Raw genomic sequence first — 12,972 nt, 5'->3', positions numbered from 1 at the left:
ACCTGAAGTTCTAAATAAGCATAAAAGCTTCACAAGTGTTCATACAAAACCTGTTAAAGGCAGTTGTGTAGTTCCTTCATAGACAGAGTTCCATGTGAAATAACAAAAGAACTTTGCGATATAGAAGTAAGTTAAAGGCAGGTCCTGCCCATCACTCTTCATCAGGAACATACGCCAGTCAGTGACTACATGGGTGCATAGACAGCGCAGAATGTCAAATGTGTAACGTAGGTCCAGTATGTCAGCTGACTTTCTAACTAAAGCACTACCTCAACTTTAAATAGTCCTAATTTTAAAGTTATTTTTTGAGATAGTCATTTATTTCAAAGGGGCACATTTATTATCTCTGAGGTTTTTTTTTTTTAATTCTTCAGCAACATGTTTCTGAGATTCTTTCGTGAAATTGGAAAGACCTGAATTCATAGGGTTTTTCCCAATTTGCTTTTATTTTGTTAAAATTTTGTTTTCCTCCTTCATCCTGCTCCTCTTCTGAAGGGGTAGACAGGCCATTTCCTGTCTCTTCCCTTCTTTCTCTGTCTGTCTCTCTCTTCTCTTCCCCTCTCTCCTTTCCCAACTCCCTCCCTTCCCCTGCATAAAAAAAGAACACTTAAAATGGTTTTCATCAAGTAGATTACTTTCCCTCTGAAATATATGTCACATGAACATTTTCTAAAAGTTTTCCTTAAGACTACATAGAACGCCATGAAGATACTGAGTAGCTTGGTGTCAGGCAGTCTGAAGTGCAAGTATATACAAGGCTTTGTCTCCTGTGTCACTTGGAAAATGTGACCTGACTTTTCTAAGTATCAGTTTTCTTTATCTTCAAGAGTTCTTGCTTTAATCTGTTGCGGGACTAATCTGCTGTTGTTGTGCTTATGTGATGTTGCACTAATCTCTTTTTACACTACTCTGTTGTCAGAAGCTGTGAAAATATATTAATTCGTGGCCAAGAATGATGTACACAGACTCGTTTCTAATAATAATAAATTACTATTCCAGTCTATGTTTCTGCTTACAGAATAAGAATCTGGGAAAGAGCTCAGGCGTACTATGCCCCTGAAGTCTCTGGATTTGAAAGGGTCAAATGAAAATGTGCTTTTTTTTGGTCTTGATTTGGTTAATCATTTTCTTTCACTATTATTCTTTCTGTAGATATATATTTAGCTGTTGTTGTTAAACTTTGTAACACTATTGATATTCATGGCCACTTTATGCTACATTAAAAAAATAATGGACTGTGACGTATCTCCTATTCTGGCTGGTAAAACTAAGTTTTTCCATTAAATTTGTATGTTCTTTTGAGAGTGATGAAATATGCCGGGCTTATTGCTGAGCAGTTTAGAATATGTGTATATTCTGACTTTTTCGTGCATGTATCATTTTTGCTATCTTATGAAAATCGGCAGATTCTCATTTAATTTTCATAGGGCTTTCAGATTACTGACTATTATTCAGGACACTGCAAAGCAACATGATGAAAAAAATCAAAGAAACAGAGCTTATGATTCCTACTTCAGGCGTTCACATTCATCTGATTAGTCTCTTCTCCAGCTTCCTAATAAAGATCATCTGAAAAACACCTTCTTTTAAAAAGAGTTTCATCTGAGTATGGGAAAGACACAGTGATACATATGTCAAAAATTCAGATTTATGTTTGTTCCATTAATGTTATTTATGACTTGAAAGTGTCATACTGGTATAGATGTGACTTGTTCATAGCCACAACTCATTTCCTCGTTCTAACTTTCCCCATGACACCCCCACCACACCTTCCCAACTTCATGTCCGCCTTCTATTTATTTACGTAAATTTTCTGAGTCCAGTTGCTTCTCCATACATGTGAATGGGCATTGGATCATCCACTGAGGTGTTTAGATGGACATATACCTAAAAAAAAAAAAAAGAATAACTACTCCTATCCCCAGGGGCCATCAGCTGCCAATAGCTCTTCGCATGGGCCTGAGTCTTGAGAGCCCCACATGCCCATGTCCATACCGGATTTTCTTAATTGACTCGATCTTGCTTAGAACTTATATAGGCCTCTGCTGCTGTGCGTTCATGTATACAAGGGCCATGCCACGTACAGAGAACAGATTTCCCATTACTCTTCTGAACCCTATAGCTCAGATACTCTACCTGCCCCTTTCTGCAATGCTTCCTGAACCTGGAAGGGGGTTGGGGGTGTGCGGATGATTTTTCAATGACCGAGCACTTACAGAGACATTTAGCGCTTGGAACAGAAATGTTACTTAATTGGCCATTATCCACAGCAACAAGAAACTTCTTTGACCAAGGGGGGGGGAGTCCCACAGATCTCCATATACAAATATTTAAAAGGCAGCTTGACATGATCATTTGGAGAAAAAGAAAACCCAACATATAATGGTGCTATTGGTTCTCTTAAACCCCTGGGTACCTAATCCTGGACTGACATTGTGTCCCTGTGCTTATTTTGGCAACCAAACTGAGCCTGCCATATTTTTTTCTTGAGTATCCAATCTTTTCTTCCTTCCTTGTTCCCTTCTATTAGATAACACCACAACCCACCTGGTTTTTAAACCTGAAATAAAGGTACAGTTTTCCAAAGTTCCCTTTATCTGACTTGGCTCAATAACAACCTTTTAGCTAATCTGTCCTCACATCTGGAGCGTAGCTTTCTAACTTGTCACACTTTTATACAAGTTTTTTCCCCACTAAAGCACCTTAGCCGTGTAGGCAGAGGAGGTCTTTTGCAAAAACAAAGTGATAGGACTTGGAAAATTGGGAAGAGGAAGTAGTTAAGAACGTCTTCCAGACTTTTCCCTGAACATTTAAATACAATATATCACCAGAAATGAAAGCAGAAGAGGACAGAACCTTTAGAGAAAGATTCCCTGCCCTCCTTTGGCTAGCAGGATCTTCAGAAACACAAGCACTTTTTTAAAACAGTTGTGCTGTCCCCAAACAAAAACAAAACAAAATTATACTTTCTTAAGCTGGACATTTCTAGAATACTGTTGACAATTTCAGAAATTTATTATGTTGGTGCGAATAAGCTCCACATGGATTATGGGAGTAGTAGTTAATATTTTTTGTGAAATAACATAAAGCAATGACATGGACATGGTAACAGAGGGTGCTTCTTTTAACTATGTGTTGTATTGGTATTGATATGTCAGCTAACTTAAAATTCATCCAGGGTATCTGGAAAGTTACAGAAGTCCTACATATGAAGACTTTGTTGTATGAAAATCAGAGTAAAACTCCAATTCTCAATAATTGTTCAATTTCATTCATAGCCTCATAACTCTCTGTTTGTTTTTCCCTCTCAAAGTTTTGTCATGGTGATCTGGTGTGAGTTACCACAGCTCATTTCCAGCTCACATAGGTATAAAACATATTGTCATATACTTTATATACTTTAGATCCCAGTCATAGTTTTTTGAGAGTTATGTTAAACAATTCCTACTGTTGACGGTAACCTGTGTGCATAATCATTATTTATAACACCCAAAAATGCCGGGTGTATGGACAGCCCATAAATATATGATGAATGCTGAGCAAATGAAATTAATAAAGAAAATGGAAGTTGTAGTTAGTTGAATAGAGAAGAAGTGCCATGGGAAGCGTAGTTTAAAATATATTCACTTCTAATCGAGCATGAAGGGTATGAAGAAAAAGGCTACAGTGGGAGGTTGTTTTCTGGGGATGTACTAACTGAACTCAACCTTGAGACACACTGGGAAGAAGTTACTACAGTAAGGGACCAGTTCCTCCAAGGGAAGACTTGCTGCTCCTGCAGCACAGAACTTGGGGTTTGGAGAAAGAAACACAGTCCTGGAAGGAAAAGGGACGACCTTGGCCTGAGCAAGGCTCCTCAATATTTGTACTGCACCTCAGGGGAGGGCTTGAGGTGGAGGCGTGGGATCACCAAATTTGTACTCAAAAGTGTTGTGTTTACCTGGAGAGACTTGGAAGACATGACAGGCACACAGATTGTTTAGGAGATTGCTAAAGTATCTTGTTTTAGGAGACAAGGCATACAACTGATTTGTAAGAGACTCTACAGGGTCCAATGCCTATTTCCTAATAACACACAGGGCAATAATATATTTGTATTTAACTGAAATTGTGAAATTTTAAACTTAGAATAGAATAGACATTCCCAGATATGTAGAGAAAGTTGCCCCACACATTCCATAGTTTTTGAAATAACAACAAAAATGAATATAGAAAGACAAACATGAACTTAAAATAAATGTACACCTTTGTATGCATGAAGTACGTCTAATTTAAAAAGAATAGCCTGTAGATGCTCATGATTAAAAAAATAAAATGTAAACAAATACCTGGTGTGTTCAAAGGAGGTCAGTTTTGTTCATATATCATTCTTATTGCACATTCACTAATTTGTTTCACTCACTTTTTGTGTATATAATTCCTAGTTTCACATTCTATCTTGCTGTCATGATTTACCACATGTTGTGAGAGCTTCATTCCTAACTTACTGTTATTTAAATTGTGGCTGTGAAACTGTGGATATTGCTGAGTGGGTGGATTGAAAAACCAACAAGTCTTGTAGTCTGATTCCTACTGGAACCAATCACTTGTGGTTCTGAGTACACTTGGAGGAGTCAGACAATGTCACTTCACCATGAACCATCTTTGAGGAAGAGTATGGACAGTGGGGCCAGAGGCTTCACATCTCACTTGTTAATTATCCTCTCGAGTTGCCACATCTGAGTACATCCGCATATGATTCACAAAACAGTTGGGAGCATTTAATGATGACATAGGAATTGGTGTCAATGCACATTGTATTCCTTAAATGCTAATTTAACTTTTATTTGTGTAGATTTAGTTAAGTGGCCTGATTTTAAGTATGATGAAAATAGCTAGACTGGCGTTTTAAAATGTTTTGGTATGCTACACCACAACACTGAATACTTGTGATCTAAACAGGCTGAAATCAAAAGCTGTCTTTCACTGTTTTAATGTAAATTGTCCTTTACATAAAATTTTTCAAAACAAAACAAGAAGGCGCTTGAACAAGAGTTCATAAAGAAATATTTAAAGTACTTCCATATATAAAGCTAAGTAGTGTATAAGTTTTGAAAGCTAATATCTGATTTCTGATACATCACGGGATGACATCAGATCATCTGGGGGAAAAATACTTAGCTAAAGGAAATGGTGCATTTAAGTTTTTCATAATAGCATACTAAGACTTGAAAAGAAATATTAAAGATAATTTGCTTTGCACGAGCTTGTTGCCTGTGGCCCACACGGGGAAATAATGGGGTTGATTGCAATCACTGCTGTCTTGTGAGGCTGGAAAGAAAGAAGGAGCTCCTAGCTTTGCTCTGAATTTGTGAAAGGAACAGATTGTTTTGTCTTTGTTTTACAGATTTACTTACGTTTCTTGGACTATGAGATGCAGAATTCAAATGAGTGCAAAAGGAACTTCGTGGCCGTATACGATGGAAGCAGCTCGGTGGAGGACTTGAAAGCCAAGTTCTGCAGCACCGTGGCTAACGACGTGATGCTGCGCACAGGTCTGGGGGTGATCCGCATGTGGGCGGACGAGGGCAGCCGCAACAGCAGGTTTCAGATGCTCTTCACCTCCTTTCAAGAACGTAAGGCTCCTTTCCTTGACTGCTTGTCCTTCAGAAGTGTCCCAGGCTGCAAGGCTCCTTTGCTGCTAATGGGGTTTTCTTCATGCAGCTTGGGCACAGTGGGGCGTTTCCTAATAAGTGGCTAAAACCAGTGAGGTTCCTTTCCCCTCATTCTGATGCAGTGGGAGCTACATATCACATTCTGAGTACTTATTTCCGTATATGCATCAGAGCCTCGCTTGAACGAGTGCACGCTCTTCCACTGGGAAATGGTGGATTTTGTTTGCCTTTGGTTTATCTCTTCCCAAAAATATGGCGGTGGTGCTGCAGCTTCTGATGAAGCTTGAGTTTAAACATAGTTTTCTCAAAACGCCATAAAATGTTTGATATGTTGGCTTTAGTAAGTTTCTGGTGCAGTCTCATTTAATTGGGACAGGCTCGCTACTGCAGAGCTACAGTTAAAGGGAAAAGAGGAGTGCTTGGGAAGACAGAGAATCAGGGGGAAAATCAGACGATGTTTAAGTGATATAATATTTAAAGTTACTGCAAAGTATATGTTTGCTTTTTAATTTTTAATTTTGAAAACTACAGTTTAATGAATAATGAGCTGTCTGAATAGAAATATTATGACATTCTTTGGAAACATAGGCTATTTCATGGTACACGAATATAAGCAAATGAAAAATGCCAAGAAATTGAGTTTTAAATGGGAAAATCCTCATATTTTGAAGCTGTGCATTTTGTTTGAATAGAAAAGAGAGAAAGAGTTCAGAGCCTTCTAAGACATCTCTTGCTATAAACAGCACTGGGTCCCAAGATTTTTAGGTGCAGAATTGTGAAAAGTTTTAGATAATTATTTTATAAAACACACAGTTACCTTTGACTTTAAATTCCTGTCTAGTTATGCAGCTGGTGTATTCTGTATCACCAGAAACCTTGAAGGTCACTTGATCTTTTTAAATCGTACCATGGACTTTGACTTAGATTCTGTGCCCAGCTGTGGGTTGTTTATGCATGGGGAAGGCTCTGACTTCTTCTCAGTGGTTGACTGAAATGCTGGAGGTCTTGGATCTTTATTTCATGGTGATATTTAAAAAATAATCTCATATTTTCTAGACTAGAATATGGGAAATTTTTAGTGCAATTTTTGGGGCTTGTGTCACATGACTCAGTAACATTTAGGAGAGTGCTCCTTCTAGAGTCTTCTGTTTAAAAGTGTTAATAGCAATTTATATACCTTGTGGAATACAGTTTGGATGAGATCTATCATCTTAGAAATTGTGTTTACTATATGTTATTTATATAACACATTATACATTTGCCATATGTAACATGATATTTTGAAGAATATAAGGATAACGGAACTGTTGCACCTAGTCAATGATGATATATTTTTCTCTTGTAAAATGCTAAGAAATTTGGATCTTAAGAGCTCAGTCTGGTGCTCCTATTTGGGTCTCTATCTCTATCTCGATCCATCGCCAGATGAAGGTTCTAAGATGATATGCAAGATATTCATCAGTATGGCTATAGGATAGGGTCATTTCAGGTTCCCTCCCCTCAGTTGCCCAAGGTACTATCTGGGGACATCTTCCTGGATACCTGCGAGCCCCTCTAGAGTCAAGTCTCTTGCCAACCCTAAGGTGGCTCCCTTAATTAGGATATATATTTCTCTGCTCCTGTGTCCACCCTTCCTTTATCCCAATCATCCCATTCCCCCAAGCTCCCCCAATCCTCCCCTTCTCACGTTTCTCACCCCAATTCCCCTTAGCCCCAGAAGGAAGGAGAACATGAACAAGGAAGTCAGGACCACGAGGGGTGCACCCACCCACTGTGACAGTGGAACTGATCTATTGGGAGCTCACCAAGGCCAGCAGGACTGGGACTGAATAAGCATGGGGTGAAACCGAACTTTCTGAACATGGCGGACAATGAAGGCTGATGAGAAGCCAAGGACAATGGCACTAGGTTTCGATCCTAATACATGAACTGGCTTTGTGGGAGCCTAGCCTGTTTGGATGCTCACCTTCCTGGACCTGGATAGAAGTGGGAGGACCTTGAACTTTCCGCAGGGCAGGGAATCTGGTCTGCTCTTCATTCTCCAGAGGGAGGAGGAATGGAGTGGGGAGGAGCGGAAGAGGGGGAGGGGAGTTGGGGGAGGGGCAATGTGTGGGAGGACGGGGAGGGAAATGGGAAATGGGGAGAAGGCAGAAATTTTTTTTTCAACAACTAAAAAAATAAACAAAACAATAAAGAAAAAAATGCTAAGAAATGATTAGTAAGTAGTCTCACCACAGAAAGAAATGTTCAGGTAACCGTCACAATAATATTGATGTGCTAGAATTAACTGTGCTGTTATTTGATGGGTTCATATTTTCAGTTCCTGTTAAAGTTTGTGTAATATGTGTGGTGGTGTCCCAGAACACTTATGTGTCAGTCAGAGGACAGCATTGTGGAGCAGATTCTCTCCTTTTAGAGAGCAAACAGATCATCAGGCATGTATAACAAACACATTTTTAGGTGCTCAGCCATCGACCTGGCCTCCAGTGTGAGGAATCTTTTGAATATTCTTTTCAATTTGGAATCATAACTCACTGAGATCCCCTATCTAATTTATAAATAAATAATGGGGTGGCAAACTACTGTGAAATCTCTTACATATTATGAAAAATATTCAATTTTTATCTATTGCACTGTAAAATTTAATACAGATAAGTGAAAAATATATTGCCAAATTTAAAATATCCTCTAGAATTTAAGACTTTACTCAAGTGCAATATGAGCCAATAACTTCATGTTATGAGGGAAACATGTTTAGCTGTATAATTAAAGGACTTGCAATAATCATACAAAAAGGTGTCAGGTGCATGGGATACTACAGTGATCAAAATGAAAACTTTGTATTTTACCCTTTGGCATTTTTATGGGTAAAATAATCCATTGGAAAGCTTGACAATATGTGGGATAGCAGGAAATTTTAACAGTTAAGGTCCCTTTTACCTCTAAAATTGATTATTGAATTCTGTGGGTATTTAGGAATCTGCATGCATGTAAGAATTATAGATTATGTCATGCCATGAACCTACTACATAACTATAGTTGAGAGAAAATAAAGCTTTTTAGTTCCTGTGATTTTACGGACTATTAAAGCCATTTAGTGAATAACTGTATTAATTAACAGTCAGTAGGATAAAAGATGCTCCTTCAACATTGAGGGAAGGTCCACTCAACCGGTTAAGTTCTTCCAAGGTAGAGAATGTTTGCTTGTCTTTGAATGAGGGGTATTATAATAACAGTTTCTCCAGTCATTGCATTCATTTGCAATAAGCTTTTGCTAAAGCCTTTGTGTGCAATCTGGGATATTTAGCCTGTTGTATTGAATAATCCCTGTTGTTGCACATACATGGTCAGTTTGTCAAGGGAAAGTCTGGTGATTTCTATAAAGCCTTCAAATTCCATACATTAAAAAATCTAATATACAATATGAAGCCTTTAGGAAGTTAGAGTCTTATAATTTGATTAGATTTCAAAGACAAACAATCACTAATGGGCCTGGGCTTCACAGACAGCGTCCTCGGGAAGTGATTCTTCCCATTCTCCCCACCTGTGAGCACCCAGTGCGGTGTTTTCCCCTCTCAACTGATTGTCACCATGTACCTACCATGCTGGTATGTCAGTCTTGGATTTTGCAGATTCTAGAACTGTGCAAAAATAATGCATTGCTACAAGTGACCCAGTTAAGGCTGTATTTTATCATAACATCATAAGAAGAAAGAAAAGGCTATTTACATAAAATATATTAGAATTAAAGAAAATATTAAATATTCTTAAATATTTTATCATGGTATTTTGCTTTCCTTCCTTCATTATTATCATTAATAATTGTATTTGTGTACTGAAGGGAGAAGTCATTATTCCATGAACTGTGTATACTGCTTTATTTATTGGAACCATGATCTACTAGATAGATAAGGTATAGGAACTATAAGAAAATAAAAAGTGAGCTTCTTCTTGAATTAAGTGGTTTAGAATCATTTTGGGGGGGTTCTTATATAGGCATCAAGATGACTCACTAAGAAGCTTCAGGTTTCTCACCCACCATGGCTTTATGCCACCTAAGTTTGGCAACAGATCTGGAACTGCATTGTTAATGGCGGGGATGGCTATAGTTGCTTATGTTTATAGGGTATTATTCTGTCGTCTGTTGCTCATAACACATGGAAACTGCATGTGTCACAAAGACACAAGAGTAGTGGAAGTGCAGATTGCATGCCTGTTCTGGTCATGGATGACTTGTTGACAGTGTCTGAAAGTGGCAAAGGGAATCACACGGCAATGAGCAGAATAGACATCACCTGTGTATCGGTGTGAGCGTGACCAAACAGCCGTGTGTGTGGACATTATGTGTGATTAAGTGTGTGAGTTTCTGCGTGTGCATTGTCTCTCTCCTGCTTTATATGGGGCTTCCTGGAGTGAATAATAGGCCTCTACACTGATGATTAATTAATCTTCATGACCTCGCAGAGACTCAATTCCTAAGACCCAGTTCAAATAAATAAACCTTTGTCTTCTAAATACCTTACCATAGACATTAGACCCCAGTATGTGTAGACAAATAAAACAACAGCTATGGGTATACAGATTAGTTTTTGTTAACGACAAAACACATAATGTAATTATATGACCAAAAAAATGTGTACCTGACAACAAACATATTTAAGGTCTGTATATTTAGACAATCATCGATCATCTCCAGAATGATAGGGTGAAGAAATGGAGACTTTGCAAGGTGACTGTGGGCATTTCAGTCTTACCAAGTGAAAGTGCTGGGAAATCTGAGTTCTCTGCTATACACCACCAGAGTGGGGGACAAGAGATGGAGAAACAGCCCTCACGAGACAACTTTGCTGGTGCCTTGATGCCTGAGTTCCCTACATCGAGAACTCTGAGAAATGCACTTCTGTTGATCATAGATCACCTAGAAGACGGTAGATTTTTTTTAGGGTTCTCAAATGGACTACAGTCAAGTGCATGCAGGAAGATAAAATGCATTCCCAAGTCAAAGCGGGGTTCAGAAATCATCTATCACATGTCTTCACATGGTATAATCTCAAAACCAGATAAATGTCCAGAGAGGTTAGTCACTCTTCCCTGCACAGTACCGTCTTGTTGGTAACATGCTAATTGAATTGAGGCAAGGACTGAACATCTGTTCATAACATAATGTTACTTTGCTGCCTTTGAGACATTCTGGGTTAAACATCTCTTTTTATAAAGAGGTTAATGATGACAAAGGTGATGATATTGGGTGATCAGTTGGCTCAGTTCAAAGAAACTCTACATGATTTTCATGTAATTGATACGTTGGCCCCATTATGTGCAAATTCTGGCCGAAGAGCACACTCATCTGTTAAAATCAGAGAGCACAGCATGCTACCCTCACATAACTATTAGACATAAGTAAAATTAAAATGACCACAGTCTTCAGGATCTACCAATGTGATCCACCAATATGACGACTGATAAATACCAATATATACATGTTTAAATTATCAAACATTTTTCTCATCTGAATTAATCACAGGAAAGGGGGAAATGAGTTTATCGTGGGGACATGGGTTCCTTGTCATATCAGCAGATGTTGCAAGCAAATTATTACAAAGTCAGTCTTACATGACCTTCTTTATCACAGAAATAATATTATTGCCCATAGGAGACCCAAGATCCCCCAAAATAGAAAGGATTTCCCCACAGTGAAGGCTGTGAAATGTGAAATCACGCTCTGTAGCCAGCTTTCATGTGGCAGAAGGAATACTCACTTCTTCAGCTGCTCTCACTCTGACCAGAGATGTCACAGAATTGTGGCAAATGTTGCTGTTTGTGACAGCTAAGCACCTTGATAAAAAAAAAAAAAGCACACCCAGAACAAACAGTGTATAGTTGCCTCCATGTTTGGGAATTAGACAGTACATTCAGTTAGTTCAGGAATTAGAAAAAGTACCTCTATACTTTTCGTGGAAAATAATTCTGGGTCATTCTTAAATAGAACAATTAATGATAAATTGAGTTTTATCTTAATGACGTATATCAAAGTTTTTCTAATAATACAGTTTAATATATTTGTATCTCTTTCCATAGTCACTGACTATTGAGGAATCATCCAATTAAAAAGATTATATTTAGTATTTAACTTTGACTATATTTATTCATAACAAATCATGGCAGGATTACTGATTTAACATTAATATACAATATGGGAAAGCTGAGGACCCTGGTGTATTGCACCTGATCAGGGTGAGTCACCTATTGCTGTTTCAGAGCCATTCTTGCTCTGGGTTTGTGCATGAATTCAGTAATGGGAATGGATGCCTCCCATAAGCCAGGACAATTCTCACTTCTAGAGAGCTATTTACTGTTCTTCTCCCATGGACAGCTTTTGCACATTATAGTACTTGATTAGTGAGCAAGAAATGTGTGTCGTAAACATATAAGCAAGTAAACAATATTTTTAAATACTGGACACTTTCAGATTATATGTAAATTATTTGTTTGCCCCCAGGACACAAGTGCCACTATTGCACATTGCAAGGAATCCTTCAACTGATTAATGGCTAATGGCAATGTGGTATATGTACATGATATATATGTACTATTGAGATGTAAAACAAAAAGAAATTATGAAATTTGCAGGTAAATGGAAGGACTTAGAAAAGATTATATTGAATGGAGTAATATAACCCCCAAAGATGAATTCTGCATGCTCTCTCTTATCTATAGTTCTAAGATCCAAAACTTTTGATATGAACATATAACCTAGAGTAAGAGCAAGTATCATGGTGATAGTTATGAAATAATAACATAATTTCCCTGAAAGATGAAGTTAGGCACAATGACAGACCTGGGGTCATTACTGAGACCTAGAGTGACTATATTCAATCTGTTCCAACAATTAAATATCTGTGTTGTAAAAAAGATATGCCATAAGTTGTGATTATTCTAAAGTATAAATTGGTATGTTAGTGAGGTAGATTTTAATATCACACCACTATAATTTGCTGTGTTTAAAGTAGATTAAGAGCATTTTATTAATGTAGGAAATATTTACCATGTATGTCATATAGAAACATAAATACCAGATGGCAGAGATTTAAATATCAACAGTACATAAAATATGCTGAAAATTGCTGAATTTATGTCCTTTTGGCAAGTCTTTCCAACACAAGCATACATAGGTAATAAAAATCATGATATTTAAATATGTGATACTTAATAGTTGCATTGATGAAAACTTTTATAGGTGAAATGCAATGAACGGGTGAAAATGGTCAAGATAAATCCTTGTTTTTAACCCCAAGAGAAATAAGAATGTAAGAATGCA

General features: G+C 37.7%; 1 protein-coding gene across 4 annotated transcripts in view; it reads left to right on the top strand.

Annotated features, from left to right (window-relative positions):
• The window catches only part of Neto1 (neuropilin and tolloid like 1), a 94,882-nt gene that overhangs the window by 61,775 nt on the left and 20,135 nt on the right, over positions 1 to 12,972 (top strand). For all 4 annotated transcript variants that reach the window (XM_075968117.1, XM_075968118.1, XM_075968119.1 and 1 more), the window contains one exon: positions 5,387 to 5,615. In XM_075968117.1, the coding sequence (XP_075824232.1) occupies positions 5,387 to 5,615 (229 nt within the window). The remainder of the gene's footprint in view (positions 1 to 5,386; positions 5,616 to 12,972) is intronic.

The sequence above is a fragment of the Microtus pennsylvanicus genome, chromosome 4 (genome assembly GCF_037038515.1).
Source record: "Microtus pennsylvanicus isolate mMicPen1 chromosome 4, mMicPen1.hap1, whole genome shotgun sequence".
NCBI classification, from domain to species: domain Eukaryota; kingdom Metazoa; phylum Chordata; class Mammalia; order Rodentia; family Cricetidae; genus Microtus; species Microtus pennsylvanicus.
Note: the sequence above shows the minus strand (reverse complement) of the source record. Positions and strands in the feature narration are given on the sequence as shown.